The following is an 18332-nucleotide window of genomic DNA, read 5'->3' as shown; positions in this document are numbered from 1 at the left end:
TGTTAACCTCCCTAAATACCAAATTTAGGGATTTTTTAAAAATATAAAACATAGCAAGCACATTATAAAGAGAAACAATGAATTATTACAGCATAAATCTGATAATTAAAAGCAAGCATATTCATGTTATCAACAATTGTGGAAGGGTTTAATGTGCTTATCAAAAGGAAAGATTTTCAATTTTCATAAAGACCCAACTATATAGTATGCTCTATTAAAGAGACATGCATAAAACAGAAAGGCTAAAAATAAAAGGATAGTCAAAGGTATTCCAGGGAAATGGCAACACTAAGAAAGCAGGAGCAGCAACACTGATATCAGATAAAGTAAAAAGCAAACAATAGTAGAGGAAGATTTTCTAACTATGATTCCAAATCCATATGCAAAAATGAAATAGAAGAAAATGAAGAGAGAAATGATATATCTAACTACATATTAGTAAGTGGCAGACAAGCATGATAAAAAGGAAATCTAAGACAACTGACAAATTTGGAACAAATATTTGTAATACATATAACAGATAAAGGGCTAGTATTTATTTTAATATAAAAATAAATCTTAAAAATCAGGGGGAAAACACAAAAACAAAAAATAACTCACTTGCCCTGGCCGGTGCAGCTCAGTTGTTAGAGCATCAGCCTGCACACTGAAGAGTAGTGGGTTTGATTCGTCAAGAGCATGTACCTGGGTTATGGGTTTGCTTCCCGCCCCTGGTCAGAGTGCGTGTGGTAGGTAATCAATCGATGTGTCTCTCTCACACCAATGTTTCTCTGTTTCTGCCTTTCCTCCTCTGTCCCTTCCACTCTCTCTGAAAAGCAATGGAAAAATATCCTTGGGTGAGGATTAACAAAAACCCCAAACAAAACAGAACAAAATAACTCCTCACCAATGAAAAAAAAGGCAAGACAATAAATTCACAAAAATTGACTTAAAATTAAAAAGTATTCAACTGTACCCATAGTAAGAAGAGTACATAGTAAAAGTATATTTCACTCATCCAATTGGTAAAAACACCAAACTCCGTTGGAGAGGTTGTGAGGAAACAAGCCTCTCTCATCCACTTCTGGTAGAAATACAAATTGGTACAACCTTCATGGAGAAAAATTTGGCAATTTTAAAAATGCATTTACCTTCCGACATAACATTCTTAGCTCTAGGAACATACCCACAATATGAAAATGCATCTGTTTTTCATATTTTCTTTGCAACATTGTAAATGTAAAATATGAAAAATAATCTATATACCCATACATTGATGTATGGTTGAATAAATTGACAGATTACCCAAACGAAATACTATAAAGTTTGTTTTGTTTTAAATGAAGATTTTAATGAACAGATTTGCAGTGATTTCCAGAATATATTTTTAATGAAAAAAAGCAAAGTTCATAAAAGCATCTAGGGAATGCTAAATTTTGTATAAAAAAGAGGAAATTAAAAAATGTACATACATGTGTTCATTTGTGCAAGTGAACACAGCAAAGATACACCAGGGACTAATGAGATTGATTATCTAAAGGGAATGTATGGGGATGAGGTAGAAAGTAGGGAGTTGCCAATTCTCTGAGAATAGTGCATTGTGTGGCTTTGACTTGTGGAAAATGTTAATGTTTTACATACATAGAGAAAAAAACGAATCAAATTAGCAAGAAAGAAGGACAAATACTTAAAATTATATACCATAAGAAACATATGACCAAAATTGCATTTCAAATGATGTACTACATAGAAAAAAGGAGGGAGAAAGCACAAACCCAGGTAACTTTATTATTTTTTTTTAATTGAGATACAATTCACATACCATAATATTCACATTTTATTTTTTTAATTAAGTCTTTATTGTTCAGATTATTATATTTGTTCCTCTTTTTTCCCCCATAACTCCCCTCCACCCAGTTCCCACCCCACCCTCCACTCTCACTCCCCACCCACTGTCCTCATCCATAGGTGCACGATTTTTGTCCAGTCTCTTCCTGCATCCCCCTCACCCCTTTCCCCCCCAAGAATAGTCAGTCCACTCCCTTTCTATGCCCCTGATTCTATTATAATCACCAGTTCATTCTGTTCATCAAATTATTCACCTGATTTTTAGATTCACTTGTTGATAGATGCGTATTTGTTTTTTATAATTTGTATCTTTACCTTTTTCTTCTTCCTCTTCTTAAAGGATACCTTTCAGGATTTCATATAATACTGGTTTGGTGGTGATGAACTCTTTTAACTTTTTCTTATCTGTGAAGCTCGTTATCTGACCTTCAATTCTGAATGATAACTTTTCTGGATAAAGTATTCTTGGTTGTAGGTTCTTGGCATTCATCACTTTGAATTTATCTTGCCATTCCCTTCTGGCCTGCAAAGTTTCTGTTGAGAAATCAGCTGACAGTCGTATGGGTACTCCCTTGTAGGTAATTGACTTTCTTTCTCTTGCTGCTTTAAGATTTTCTCTTTGTCTTTTGCTCTTGGCATTTTAATGATGATGTGTCTTGGTGTGGTCCTCTTTGGATTCCTTTTTGTTTAGGGTTCTCTGCGCTTCCTGGACTTGTAAGTTTATTTCTTTCACCAGGTAGGGGAAGTTTTCTGTCATTATTTCTTCAAATAGGTTTTCAATATCTTGCTCTCTCTCTTCTTCTGGCATCCCTATAATTCTGATGTTGGTACGCTTGAAGCTGTCCCAGAGGCTCCTTACACTATCTTCGTATTTTTGGATTCTTTTTTCATTTTGCTTTTCCGGTTGGGTGTTTTTTGCTTCTTCATATTTCAAATCATTGACTTGATTCTTTCAATCCTCTAGTCTGCTGTTGGATCTCTGTATAATATCCTTCATTTAAGTCAGTGTATGCTTAATTTCCAGTTGGTCCTTTATCATAACATCGAGGGTCTGACTAGATTTCTTAAGGATCTCACTACATTTATCAGCGGTCTCACCTGTCTTTTCGAGGGTCTTACTAAATTTATCGGCGGCTTCTAGACAGTTCTTGAAAAACCTTAAAAGTGTGGTTTTGAACTCTATTTCCAGTCATTTGCTTTCCTCCATTTCTGTCATTTGTGTCCTATTTCTTTGTCTCCGCATTTTTTGTGCTTCCCTGTGTTGATGGAGTGGCTTTCTGTGCTAGGTGTCTTACAGGGCCCAGTGGCTCAGCCTCCCCAATTACCTGAGGTGGACTCTCCTGGTGCACCCCCTTGTGGGCTGTGTGCACAGTCCTGTTGTAGTTAAGCCTTGATTGTTGTAGGTATCTCTGGGAGGAATTGACCAATTGGCTGTGAGAATCAGCTGTGTCTGCAGTGGGAGAACTTCTGTGCTGGAGACGCCCCTCCGAGGCAAGACTTGTTTCAGTGGGGCTTTGGTGTTCACTGAGTCACTCTGACCACCAGGTATACTGGCTACTGGATCTTTCAGGAGGTGCTAATCTAGCCTTTGCCTGAGGCTATTCAGCCGAGCTCAGCTGTGAAGGAATGCAAGTTGCCCTGGGGCCTTGGGCCAGCTGCAAGTTTGTTAGGTAATTTTCAGCTTGCAAAAGCCTCCATGCACAGCTTGGGTGGGGCGGGGTCCCAGGGGATCAATAGGGCGGAGCAAACAGCTATGGCTGATCGTCAGTCCTTCCCTAAGAGGCCCCGATTCTCAGTGTCCAGGTAATCACTGCAAGCACCTCTGAGAGGAAGCCGTCCTCGAGATGTGAACGATGCCAGACAGTCTAGCCCAGCTGTGGGCAAACTACGGCCCGAGGGCCGGATCCGGCCCTTTTGAAAACTAAAAAAAAAAAAGACCGTACACTTTTATGTAATGATGTTTACTTTGAATTTATATTAGTTCACACAAACACTCCATCCATGCTTTTGTTCCGGCCCTCCGGTCCAGTTTAAGAACCCATTGTGGCCCTCAAGTCAAAAAGTTTGCCCACCCCTGGTCTAGCCTCTCCCGGTATCAGTCAGGGTCCCCAGAGACTCGCCCGGAATTGGAGTTCAGAGCAGTAGGGAGTTTGAGACTCCCTCTTGATTGAAAAAGCAAATCGTGTCCTCAGTCGCCAGCCCATTCCACGTCCACCTCCATACCTGTGCACTTAACTTCTGCACTGAAGCTCCTCTGAGTCTCGGTATGCTTTTCTCTTTCCTTCTCGTTGTAGTATTTCCACTCAGCCAGCCTTCCTGTGGTTCTGGATGATGCCCGTTCTCTCTTTTAGTTGTATTCTTAAAGTGGTTGTGCAAGGCAGCAATCTCCGGTGTTTACCTATGCCGCCATCTTGGTTTCCTTTCCCATAATATTCACATTTTAAAGTGCACAATTCAGTGGGGTTTTGTATACTGAGAAAACTAAGCCAACACCACCATCCAATTCCTGCACACATTCATCAATCCAAAAAAAAATTAGTTCCAGAATCCCTTCTTCTCCATGGATACCAAAATTCACAGGTCCTCTATATAAAATGGCATACATAGATCAATGCAGTCGGCCCTCCAAAACCACAGACTCCCAACTACAAATAAAAAATACAGGTATTCATTAAAAAGATCTGCATATTAAGTGGATCCATGCAATTCAAACCCGTGCTGTTCAAGAAGCAACTATATATTTACTTTTTATTCAATCATATGTTGGATACTTGTTTCCTCTTTTAGCTATTATGAATAATGTTACCATGAATAGTCATATTCAAGTTTTTGTTTGAACATGTTTTCAAAGTTCATCCATTGCCAATGTATATATCAATACTTCTATCCTTTATATGGCTGAATAACTCCATTTATGTACAGTTGACCCTTGAACAATTCTCTTAAGGTATACAGCTATGAGTGGAAATGCGGCATCATATGAGACTCTCATTATGCCTATGTTGGCACACTCGGTGGTATCCCACAAGTCTTTGTGAATCTGTTCATTTTAGTTTCTTTTCTGTTCCTCAGACTGGATCATCTTAATTGACCTAAATGTAGGTTCACCTTATCGTTCTTTTGCCTGCACAAGTCTGCTGTTGAGCCCTTCTGTTAATTTTTGTTTCACTTACTGTATTTTTCAGCTGCTGCTTCTTTTTGTCTCATTATCATTTCTATCTCATCATTGATATTCTTTAGTTGGTGAGAAACTGTTCTCAGACTTTCTTTTAGCTCTTTAGACATGGTTTCCTTTGGTTCTCACAACATATTTAAAATAGCTTATTTAATGTCATTGTTGAATAAATAAAGTATGGGTCTCCTCAAGAAGTTTCTATTGATTGCTTTTTTCCCTCTGTATATGAGCCAGACTTTGCTTCTGTTTATCTTGTTTTCTTGAAAACTGAACATTTTAAATATAATATTGCAACTCCAGAAATTGCAGTACCTTTCCCCACATCGTTGTTACTGCTTTTTGTTGTTTAGTGACTTTTAAAACTATTTTTGTGATGTCTGTACTCTTTGTCATGTATGCCACTGACACCTCTACTTCATTAACTTAGTAGTATACTAATAACTGGACAGAAATTTCCTTAAATTCTTGGAATCAATACTTCCCTGATTTTGTTGACAGGGCTCTGTGTGCTGGGACACCCCTTCAACACTTGGCCAAAAAGTTGACAATTCCACCTGAGCCTTCATTTCCTGCTTGTGCAAGCTATCTACTGTGTCCTTTCGACATATAAATCCTTTCTCTAGCAGTGAAAAATATGTATTGTGTAAGCCAACCAGAGATGAGTGTTTAGGGCAGGGGTGGGCAACCCCGGCACGTGTGCCATACATGGCATGCCAGTAACTTTTGCTGGCACTCGAAACCCTCTCTTATAATCTTCCATTTACAATTTTTTTCTTAATATCGACTTTTTTCAGATAAATTCAGTGTAGGTGCATCTTAGATAAATAAATAATTTTACATAACAAGTTATCTTAAAGACCATAGACATGGATTGACGATAGAGGGGAAGAGCAATTTCTATGCCTCTGCCTTAACTCACCCTGCCTTCCTAGATCCGACCAGTGTTTTGGTTTCATCCACATACGCTTGTGAATCTTTGTTCTGTGATGAATTTTGTTAAGTCTCGTAATAGGAGTAGCCTGACGGATGAAAGTAGTAGCTCGTGCATATCTCTGAAGGTCACGAAATATAAACCTGATGTAAAATCTTTGTCATCAGTGATGCAGCAGCAAAATTCCCACTGATAATATCAAAGAGTCATAAAGTTTTCTGTCGGACTATCAGTGTATATGTATACATTAAAAAATAAATGTATTTTTCATCATCATATACCGTGTTTTTGTCGCTCGAATAAATTTTATTTCTTCAAGGTTCTTCACATACGCACACCTTAAGAGATATCAAGTAGGCGTAACATGTTCTCAAAAAATTAGGGTTGGCACGCAGAAGAATTTTGAGTCAGAGATTTTGCTGGTTTTGGCACGCACTCACAAAAAGGTTGCCCACCCCTGGTTTAGGGCATATTCAGCTTTCTCCTGAACATGCACAGTGTTACGCATGCATGTGACTTCCTTAATTCCAAGAAATATGTCAGAACTTATCAGATTTCCCAAGGATATTAAATTCTTCATATTTCGTTTTAAGCTTTTTGATGAAATTTTTGTTTGCCCCAAGAGTTATTCACTGCCTCAGGCAGCTATGATGTTGAACAATTGCCTCTCTTTGTTTTCTAAGTGATCTCAGGAAATGGCTTTATGCACTGGGCAAGTTCTTTGACACAAGACAAATTTGCAAGAGAAGCCTTCCAGTGAACTACCAAAGTAGTCAAATAATAACAATTCTGATAATATATCTATGAAGCTGACCCCCAGTGGCTGTCAGCTGCTGGTTTTCAAGACTACCAGGTATATGAGAAGTGGGGGACGAGAATAGGACAAGTTAAAATGTCACAAAGATCACTATTCTTATGAACATTAAGCCATTTATCTTGAAAAATACTCCCTGGATTGCTGTAAGCCTTTGGTTAATTCCATAGCTCTGAAAAAGTTGATTCTGATGATATGGACAGTTTTCTCATTCCTTGTGACAGTGAGAATAATTTCTGGATGCCCTTACTCCACCATTTTTGCTGACATCATCCCAGATAACTTCCAAACTTAGTTTTGAGACCATATGCCCTCAGGCTAAAGAAAAAAGCATTCTAAACATATACTGAAGTTTGGTTAATGGACTTCTGTTTTACAGAGGCATCATTAGCAATTCTGAAACTAACTTCTGTGTATTCTCCTGTTGAGAAAATAAGTAAATATATTGTGAAAGGCTCCCAGTGGTCAAATTAAGGACAATTTGAGTATCAAAATAAATAAGGGATTTCTATTTCTGACTGTTACATAACTGAAACCAGATTTGCCCTTCTACATTAAGCAACTAGAAAATTTAATAAAATTTATAAAACAAAGGTTTTGGGATAATGGACAAAAAAAGCTGTACAGGATAAAAAACCAAATAAGTTGAGTGCTTCAGCTCACTACCCGGTAGTTCAGAGTTTAGATAAGCTAATTTGACTAGACTGTGGGAGGAAAAATACAGAAGAGGAAGATGCACAGAAAGGTTCCTAGATGTACAGAAGGGTTCCTTCAAGTTGATCATATAAGACTGATCTGTGCAATGCGTATGAAGAATCTACCAACGCCAGGGGGAAAAGTCACTAGAAAGTAGTGGAACAATACCAAGAACTTACAGTCCCAGGAATAGTTTGTGTTCTCACCAGACACAACAGAAAGATTTCCTTACAGACAAAGCATAAGATAGTGATTCAGTAATGGGGCCAAATGAGCCCTACACTAAGGTTTCCCAACCTTAGCATTGTTGACATTTTGACCTTGATTAATTTTTTGTTGTATATACTATAGAATGTCTAGCAGCATTCCTGGCCTATTATCAGCAAAAACAGTAACAATGTATTATAGGGTTACAAGTAGAAGCAAAATGTATGTAAATAACAGAACAAAGGCTGGGAGGAAAAAAATTAAAGTGTACTGCCCTGCCAGTGTGGCTCATTGGTTGAATGTCAACCTATAAACCAGGAGGTCATGGTCTGACTCCTGATCAGGGCACATGCCCGGGTTTTAGGCTCGATCCCCAGTAGGGGGTGTGCAGGAGGCAGCCAATCAATGATTCTCTCCCATCATTGATGTTTCTATCTCTCCCTCTCCCTTCCTCTCTCTGAAATCAATTTTTTAAAAAAAGTGTACTGTAGATCAGACTGTGATAAAGATGTATATTGTAAACCTTATAAGCCAATATTAGACACAACAAAATAAAAAATAACCAATAAAAATAGAAAGAGCTATCCATGAGATCACAATGAAATAAATTTAAAAACTGAATAGTTCTTCCTTAATATAAAAAGCCAGCTAGTATTTGTAGAAACAAGAAACATTTTTTTTTTTACTCTAGCAGTATTTGTTTCAGTTAAGAATTACAGCTGAATGGTAGAACTAGTCAGTGAAAGTTTTAGAATAGTCTATAGTCTAAAAGTACCTCCCTAAAAATAATTATTCATTACAAAGAGGAAAATATTAACTTTCCAGTGGGGAAATCTCAGACACTACCTGAAACAAGAAAATTAACATCACCAGTACTAGGTCACATCAACAACATCACCTGCCTCTTAATATGCACTGGGATAAATACAACATCCCTCCTGTGATATTCTTGCCCAAAGTGCCTAACTCGAATTTAATAATGGGGACATCAGACAAACCCAAATAAAGGGACAATGACTTCTGAAAAATGTCAATGTCATAAAATACTAAATCAGACTCAAACTATTATCAACTAAAGAGATATGGCAACTGAAGGTAAGGTATGATGTTGGTTTTTCTGTTGTAAAAAGACATGGGGACAATTGGAAAAATCTGAGCATTTGATGATTGGATTGTGGTAATATAAGAGAATAGAGAATGACTTTGTTTATAAAGAGAGAATATAAAGGGTGGAGGGGAGAGAAGGAAACAAGAAAAATGAAATGGGAAAAGGACGAGAACAAGAAAGCAGTTGGAGAAGGAGAAAGAGTGGAGGACAGAAAGAGAGGGGGATAAATAGGAGGAGGAGGAGGAAAAGGAGAAAGGGAGGAGAAAGATGAAAAGTACATGTAAAGAAAATGCAGTAAAATGTTAATGCAATAAATGTTTACGGAATTTGGGTGCAGGATAGGGTGTGGTAAAAAACTCGGCCTTGCTTCACCTTCTTGAAGGCAATCTATGTCATACCTGATTGGACTACCTTTGATTAGGGTAGGAGCTGGCTACACTAAAAAAAGACAAACCATGTGATTTACCATAGGGGCTTGGGTCATGAAGTATCAGTCCCTTTGGAACAATCATGTAAGCAATCAATCAATCATCCCTAAATATTGAAGGCACAGTAAAAATTCTGGATACAAAACCTTGAGAAAGCTCCTCAGATTGGCAATCTGCATTTGATGCCACAATGATAGTATGTCCTGAGGACAAGAGAAGCTTTGCATTTAGAACCCTCATAGATATTGCCCTATGCTTCTCTCCCTATGGCTGTTTATAACTTGTGTGCTTTCCCTGTGATAAATAAACTTTGTGAATATAATAGGTTTCAGTGAGCTCTAGAAGTTTTTCTAGTGAATTATTGAATCTGTGTATGGGGACACCTCCACCCATTCCCCTTCCCACACACCACCTCCGAACCTGCAACTGGTGTCAGAAGTAAGAGTGGTCTTGTGTGGGCTCTTCTAACTTTGTAATTGGCCCCTAACTCCTTGCAATTGGGGTAAAGTCTTCTTCTTTTAAAAATATATTTTATTGATTTTTTACAGAGAAAAAGGGAGAGGGATAAAGAGTTAGAAACATTGATGAGAGAGAAACATCGATCAGCTGCCTCCTGCACACTCCCTACTGGGGATGTGCCCACAACCTAGGTACATGCCCTTGACCAGAATCGAACCTGGGACCCTGAGTCCACAGGCCGATGCTCTATCCACTGAGCCAAACCAGTTAGGGCTTGGGGTAAAGTCTTAAGCAGACTTGGCAGTCTGGAAAATAGTGCTCTCAACTTCGTAGCTTGGCTAAATCTGGGTAGGCATAGAGACATTTTTCTTTCACTTTTTTACTGTAATAAATTTTCATAATTGAAATTAATTTCAATCTAACATAACTGAAATTATGTCAAAATAAAATTTGAAAGAAAAAAACAAATTTTGCATTCAACACAGAAATAATTTTCTTTCCACACAGTATCTTGAATTCCATTGCTCAAGTTATCTAAATTTTTAAGCTCATGGAAAATGTAGAAATGACTCTCCAAAGCTTGTGAATTCCTGCTAATCAGAAGGCTTTCCCTGCCATTAACTTTTGAAGAGATTTTATTATTTATGTATATATATGTGCGCACGTGCACACACACACATAAACATTTTTATTACTTTCAGAGAGGGAGAGGGGAGAGATAGAAACATCAATAATGAGAGAGAATCATTGATGGGCTGCTTCCTGCACACCCCCTACTTGATGTGCCCGCATTTTGCTGAAACGCAGGATGTGCCTTGTCCAGGAATTGAACCATGTCCTCCTGGTTCATAGGTTGACGCTCAACCACTGAGCAATGCCAGTCGGGCTTGAAAGGATTTTTAAAATCTTAATTTTTCTTTTAATAGAAATACTATGATGTACAGAGTAGCCCCCTCCTCAGTGAGTCATCTTATAACCTTTCTGTTCAGCTACTGTAGAAATGCTCTTTTAATCATAACTCCTTCAATCTATGATTCCTCAAAAATGTTTCTATAAGAGCAGATGGCCACGTAATTAGGTGTCATACATTTTGAATTTAACAGAAATATTTATATGCAGTGAAATAGAAAACTAATTTTTGGTTGTGTTGCTACATTTAAACAGTATGTTACTTAAATAATTGAAATATTCAGAAATCTAAAATTATCCTGGGAAACTAAAACAGTCAAAAAGTACAAGATCATTACTAATTAAAACTACAATATTAATATTTTTTGTATAACAATATTAATATTTTTGTATAATTTATTACCTGTGTACCCCAAATGAACATTACTCTCTTTTTTTTTATTGATATTAGAGAGAGAGAAACATCAATTTATTGTTCCATCTATTCATGTATTCATTGGTTGATTCTTGTATGTGCCCTGACCAGGGACTGAAACCACAACCTTGGTTGTACTGGGAAGATGCTCTAACCAACTGAGCTACCCAGCCAGGGCCAAACATTACTATCTTAATCTTAGTTTTACTAACAAGAATAACTTTTAGCAGAGGTTATCTACTTTAAATAGCTATAATTTCCTCATAGTTTTCAATTATTATTTTAAATATATCTGAACTTTTATTCTCAAGGCAAAGAAACACAGACCTAATCCAGTGAAATATACTTCATGATAAGCACAACTGAGGAAATCTGAGTAATAATCTCAAAATTCTTTTATAAAGGGAACATTCTGGGCATATTTTTAAAAACCAATTTATGTAGATTTGTGCAAGATTTATGTAAACATAACTTGAACATACTTCAAAAAGAGAAATAAAGACAACAAACTGATTTCTATACCTCCTCCAAAAAGACTTATCCAAATACGAGTTTAAATAATGGGCTGGTAAAAAACAAAAAGAAGGAAAACAATTTTTTAGATGGAAAAGTTCACAAAAAGAGGTACTAATTAATCATCAAACGTAATTTTTTTCCCCTGAAACACAGCAATTTTAGATTGCTGCTCTTTTCGCCTCCTGCTTGCTTCCCATGAAGGATGAAGAGGCAGCTGTGTCTGCTGTTTTGTATTTTCTGGTCCTCTTGGTGCATTCTTAATAAACTGATTTTTGAGTTGAGGGTCATTTTGCTGAAAACCTGGGAGGAGGAAGCAAAAATAATGAAAACTAAGTATATACCCAAACAACATGCACAAAATATATATTTTATCTTTTCAAATCAGTACTGAAGAAGAAATTTAGTTTTACTGAAATGGAATACCTCATTTTAAACCTAAGTCCAATAGGGCACAGTTTGAAGTTGAAATATACATTAGCAGTAAATGTTGGGACACATGCTTCCTATCCTTGCAAGTGGATGTGTATTGCTTGCCTCTTAATATATGCCAGGGGTGGGCAAACTTTTTGACTTGAGGGCCACAATGGGTTCTTAAACTGGACCGGAGGGCCGGAACAAAAGCATGGATGGAGTGTTTGTGTGAACTAATATAAATTCAAAGTAAACATCATTACATAAAAGGGTACGGTCTTTTTTATTTTTTTAGTTTTATTCATTTCAAAAGGGCCGGATCAGGCCCGCGGGCCGTAGTTTGCCCACGGCTGATATATGCTGTGATATCTTAAGAAATATCATTTGCTTATGAAATCTGTGTGTGAAGCAGATGTAGCCAGAAAGCACACGTCTTTACTAAGATACTACATCTGACAATGTTGATAGGAGAGATTTATTTTTAAAAGGCTATTTACTGATTTCACTCCCTTCTGTTACTGAACAAAGTTATTACTACAAGGTAAATTACTAAAACTACTCCAATACAAGACAAAGTTTTGTTTTAATCATGAAGCTACCAAAAGATATGAGATTGACAACTTATATTCTAGTCCTTACAGCATCTTATATTATGAGGCACTTCAATTACATTACCTTGAACAAACTACTGTTTGGGAGAGATATATTAGCTTCAAAAGACCTGAATCAATGCATGTTTATAGAATCAGAAAGAAATAGGGGGGAACAAAAAAAAAAATTAAGAAATTAACAGGGAGGCAAAAAGTTTAATACAGATGTATTAAGTTTAACATAGGATGCATAATTTCTCCACTTCAATTTAGACAGCACTATCAAAAGCCTTTTAAAGATCTCCTTAAAAAGCAAATGGGATAATCTACATATATAAAAGCCTAAGCCACCATTCGACTGTTAACTATGATGCACACTGACCACCAGGGGAGAGACACTCTGACTGGTAGTTTAGCTTGCTGCTGGGGTCTGGCTGATCCGGACTGGGCGAGATGGGCTGGACACACCCTGGAGCCCTCCTGCAGTCCCTCCCCAGCCCCGATCGTGCTCTCTCACAATCCAAGACCCCTCAGGGAATGTCGGAGAGCCGGTTTCGGCCTGATCCCCGCAGGCCAGGCCAAGGGACCCCACCGGTGCACAAATCCATGCACCGGGTTTCTGGTGTTTTATAAACAATTGCATAGCGTTTCCAAAATATCATGTACACATTCATATTTTATACAAATCACCATGTGTTCCAGAAATTTATAATACTCAGAGTGGCTCTAGTGATGAAGAATGAAGAGTTTAAATGTTAAGTGAAACTGTTTCATGATAACTGAGATTTGAATGAGACAGTATTTCTAAACTAATATTTTTTATAATTATGCAAAGTAAATTTGCACATGTGAGTAAATTGGTAAGTATTATAAATTAAAAAGTTAAGCAAAAATAAACAAAAAAAATCTCTTTCACATGGGTCTCCTCAGGGAAAAAATGGGTGTGGCTTTAGTTTAGTTATCCTATGTTTGTGAAAATAAGGTAAATGAGGCAGATGGCCTCGTGTCTGCCAAACTTGGTCTTTTCCTTCTAAGTGCACAACCATAATGTATTTCCCGTCACACAACAGTTAACTGAGGCCATGTAACTTGAGTTACAGCCAATGGAAGCTTCTATTATCTCTCCTTTATTTTTTGTAGTATATTGCCAAAGAGCCATCAGTATACTAATCTTTTATCGTTTCTAACCACTTACCCCCCAAACTCCAAAAACATGAAGCCTGCTTCCCAAGTTTTCACTGCCAACCGTTTTATCTATCTTTAGCACACAAATACTCATTTTCAGTCTCAGATATCTATTTTCTTACCCTCTATCAATGAACTGCTAAGCTAGTGCCAAATTTTTATGTTTTATTAAAAAATATTTTTATTGATTTTTAGAGAGAGGAAGGGAGAGGAAGAGAGAGAAAAAGAAACATTAATGTGAGAGTGCAACATCAATCGGTTGCCTACTGCATACCCCCTACTGGGGACAGAGCCTGAAACCCGGGCATTTGCCTTGACTGGGAATCAAACCAGCGAATCCTTGGTACACTGGACAACATTCAACCAATTGAGCCAGTGGCCAGGGCCAGGGCCAGTTTTTTTTTTTTAATATACAGGTCACTAAACTCAGAGCAGTCACATCCATGAGTTCTGTGGAAAGCACCACAGCATCACTGAATAATCCTGGGCTGAGCTGGGTGAGCCTTTGGGTTGGCTTTGTTGGGAAGGAGGTCAGTGTGCTCTATGTGTGGGAGGAAAATAAAAGGGCATCTGGTGATCAAAAGGATGGTGATTATGTGATTATCTGTTCAAGAAATTCCACTTTATTTTTTTTTTCCTAGCCACAGAATCAGTCTGCATTTCTTAGCTCCCATGTGGCTAGATATGGGGTCACGTAAATAAATTTTGGCTAATGAAATGATAACAGAACTGATTTCTGCCACTTCAGGCCTGGCCCATGATAACCTTCTGTAAAATTTTCCATGTACTTTATTCCCTTCTGTTGGCCAAATGGAGAATATCTGGGAACTGCAAGAGGAAGAATCCAAATGAAACTTTATCCTTGAATGACTATGTGAAACATAGCCCCTCTGCTGATTCATGCTGGACTGTGATGTGAGAGAGAAACAAATTTTTATTGTTTTTAAATCAGTGAGAGTTTGGAATATGCACAGAAGTCAGCCGACCCAAATATATTAAACTTGATTAGTTATAAATTAATTTAAAAACACTTCGAGCTGGCCAGAGCAGCTCAGCTGGCTGAGTGTCGTGCTGTACATTAAAAGTTTGCTGGTTTGATTCCTAGTCAGAGCCCATACCTGGGTTGTGGGTTAGGTCCCCAGTTGGGACATATACAAAAGGCAACAGATCAAAGTTTCTCTCTCTCTCGCCCTCCTTCCTTTCCTCTCTCTAAGCATGTCCTCAGGTGAGGATTAAAAAAGAAAAAACACACCAAAAACTTTGATTTTACTCTCAACCCAGAAAGTAACATACTTGATACTAAATGTTTCACAGCACAGTGTTGACTAAGATATAGCTCATATAATAATTTACTTAAAGAATGCATTAATTTAGTTCAAGATAAATTAAATGCACCCAATATTTCCTAATAAGTTTTGTCTATATCTTTCCCAATGGCAGGACATAGGGAAATAAAACAACTTAAATTAATTATAAGAGGTAACTATAAGATGCTCTAGTTCCATTTCTATGGGTACATAATCCATTGAGGCTATTGAGCAATGAGAATTTTTCATCCTTCCACTTTGACAAAGCATTGCTTTATTGCACATGGAGGTTAACCAGCCATTAATAACATACCTGGGGTGTTGCTTTTTGGAGCCTGTTCTCTGTAATTTCTAAAAGAAGAAAAACATCATTAGGATTTTTAAAAGATAAGTAAATCTTCTGATTTAACAGTCAGAGAAAGATAAATACCATATGATTTCACTTACATGTGAATCTAAAGAACAAACACAGAAGTATAGAGAACAGACTGATGACTGCCAGAGGGGATAGGTTTGGGGGACTGGATGAAAAAAATGAAGGGATTAAAAAGTACAGATTGGTGGCTATAAAGCAGTCACAGACATATAAGGTATAGCAGAGGGAATACTATGTATGGTGTCAAGTGGGTACTAGAAATATTGGGGGCAACACTCTGTAAAGCATATGATTGTCTAACCACTATGCTGTATACTTGAAATGAATAATGTTGAATATAAACTGTAATTGAAAAATAAAATTTAAAAAGAAAAAATCTTCTAACTTAATATCCTATGGTTACCTTGTGTCTATTTTTGAGGTCTATCTAGACAAAGAATTCAAAAAATCTTTTCACGGGGGAATGAGTCATTATAACAAAAATTAAGACTTACATTTAGTAGGAAAGAAAAGGGATAGTGATATGTTATTTTCAAGTGAGAAAAAAAATGTTGACTTTCAAGGCAGGTTTGGGAGATGTTAATTATTTTCAAGGCTCCAAAGATGGTTGTGTGTCTTTTCTATACTCTTTATATTTATTGATCGATTGATTGATTTCAGAGAGGAAGAGAGAGAAACATCAATGATGAGAGAGAATCATTGATTGGCTGCCTCCTGCATACCCCCTGCTGGGGGTGGAGGGAATCGAACCCGCAACCTGGGCATGTGGCCTTTGGCCGGAATTGAACCTGGGACCCTTTAGTTCCCAGGCTGATACTCTGTCCTCTGAGCCAAACCGGCTACAGCATCCATACTCTTAAACTTCTTTCAATATCAGTTTTCTATTGTATTAAAATGATCCCTGACCTCTAAATATATAGAAAAACAGTTCACTGAAGAAAATAGCTAATAATGAAGAAATTAGCTTACCATGTGTAAAGATACCCCTACCTGATTAAAATTACAAATGAAAATAAACTTATTGATTTAAAACAGAACAGCTGTGAAAAGTGGTATTTAATAGCAGAGACAGAGACAGCAGCATCACCAAACATAAAAAAGCATTCTGGAAAAACTCCGGTGTTAGTGCAAGCAGCTGTACTGAAATAGAAATACATAATAAAATGATGGATGGTTACAATAATGGCCATAGGTTAACAGAAACAAAACAACAAAAAAACCCACCACATTTTTATTCATTAAGTTTTGTTTAAAGAGTGAACTATGTGAGACATTTTCAAAAGTTATTTATCAAAAGCTAATTCAAAGTTTCAAAACTTTGGTAATTGAAGGGATAAACTTAAATTAGCTATAAAAATTATTTGGCTATAACATCTCATTTTCTTATGAAGCTGGATATAAATGTGTCATTGACATCTGTGTTTTTGTATATATTATCCTAATATAAAGTGGGAGAGATCCAAGTCACAGGATGTAGTTTGAATAAACCAGAATTATGGAGAGGAGGTAGTCTCTTCTTTCACTATTAGGATGTGTAAATATTTAATATTTTTAAAAATTAAAAACTAATAATTATTTCAGAATACAAAAATATAATTACCTTCTAGAGCTTTTAGATCCAGATAAAGAATGGAAAAACACTGATTCAAACTTCCTTGCTTCTGTACTTGGCTTGTTTCTGTCATTTCTTATACTCTCACGGGTTTCAAGTATATCTTCTTCAGGGAACACTTTTTTGGGAGATTTTTGTTCCAAAACTGAAGGAGGACAATTACTTTCCTTCTTTCGTGTCCGTCTGACTTTCCCAATGAAGAAGTCATCTCCACTATCACTATCCTCAGACATGGAAGACTGTTTGTAAAACCTTTCTTCTGTGCTATCATCAAAATACTCCTTCTCTTCTTCATGTGATTCTTCTCCATCACTGTTATCACCAAGTGAACTATCAAAGGCTTTCTTTTCTTGGTTCTGACTTACTGTTTTCATTTTGGGGTCAGCAGGAGAATTCTGCGGTCGAGAGGGAACTACAGGATCCTTTTCAGAAGGCTGTGATGGAGAATTTGGAATATCCACTGTTTTGAATCCATGTTCCATCTTGGCTACTTTTTCTTTTGAACTATTTATTGCTTTCTTTGCTAATATTTTGGCTTCCTTGTCTTTTTGCTCACTAATAGCACCTTCATGCTGCAACTTAATGGCATTATCATTTGAACATGAAGTGTCCTTGGAATGATTTTCTTCTGAAGCATTCGTTGATGACTTAACTTCAGCATCATTCTGTCTTGCATCTTTGAAGGCTTTGATGGCAGCTGCAAGAAAAATAGCACACAACTTGTTTCAACACTGAAACAACACAAAATATCAATGTTTAGTATAATATTCCTTATATTATTTAGGAACACTTGGGCTAATTTATACATTATATTAAATACAATCACGCACCACATAATGACATTTCCATCAACAATGGATGCCATATATGACAGTGGTTACATGACATTATAATGGCGTCTAGGTGTGTAGGAGGCCATACCATCTAATTGTGTAAGTACCCTGAATCGTGTTTGCATAATTATGAAATCGCCTAATGATGCATTTCTCAGAATGTTATTCCTGTTATTAAGTGATGCATGAGTATATATATATAACAAACAGTCTGAGTTTACAAAGAAAGCTACTGATTTTTAGAAACCAAACTTCGAGTAAGAAAGCTCGGGAGTATCCATTTAAAACATAAAATGAGAAAAACCTATCATTTTATGCCTTGGAGTCTTGAAGAACAATAAAAACTTTACTGAATGCAAATAAATAAAACAAAATGATAACTTTAATTTCTATAGGAATAATGCATTGATATAATTGTAGAGCATTATGAATTGGCTTTCAGACATAAAAATATCTTCCAATCTGTGACAAAAGCATTTAATTCTTTCAATACATTTTATAATACACAGGCACATAAATGAAAATCATATGGC

At 36.9% G+C, this 18332-nt stretch overlaps 1 protein-coding gene across 2 annotated transcripts in view; it reads right to left on the bottom strand.

Annotated features, from left to right (window-relative positions):
- Positions 1-11349: 11349 nt before the first annotated feature.
- The window catches only part of SRFBP1 (serum response factor binding protein 1), a 62854-nt gene continuing 55871 nt past the window's right edge, over positions 11350-18332 (bottom strand). For both annotated transcript variants that reach the window (XM_070412520.1, XM_070412521.1), the window contains 3 exons: positions 16955-17663; positions 15292-15329; positions 11350-11785 (listed from right to left, as the gene is read on the bottom strand). In XM_070412520.1, coding sequence (XP_070268621.1) covers positions 11601-11785; positions 15292-15329; positions 16955-17663 — 932 coding nt within the window. In that variant the 3' untranslated portion in view covers positions 11350-11600. The remainder of the gene's footprint in view (positions 11786-15291; positions 15330-16954; positions 17664-18332) is intronic.

The sequence above is a fragment of the Myotis yumanensis genome, unplaced genomic scaffold, assembly GCF_028538775.1.
Source record: "Myotis yumanensis isolate MYYU_CA2020_CCGP unplaced genomic scaffold, mMyoYum1.0.hap1 SCAF_4, whole genome shotgun sequence".
Taxonomy (NCBI): Eukaryota; Metazoa; Chordata; class Mammalia; order Chiroptera; family Vespertilionidae; genus Myotis; species Myotis yumanensis.
The sequence above is the reverse complement of the archived record's forward strand: the minus strand, read 5'-3'. Positions and strand labels throughout refer to the sequence as shown.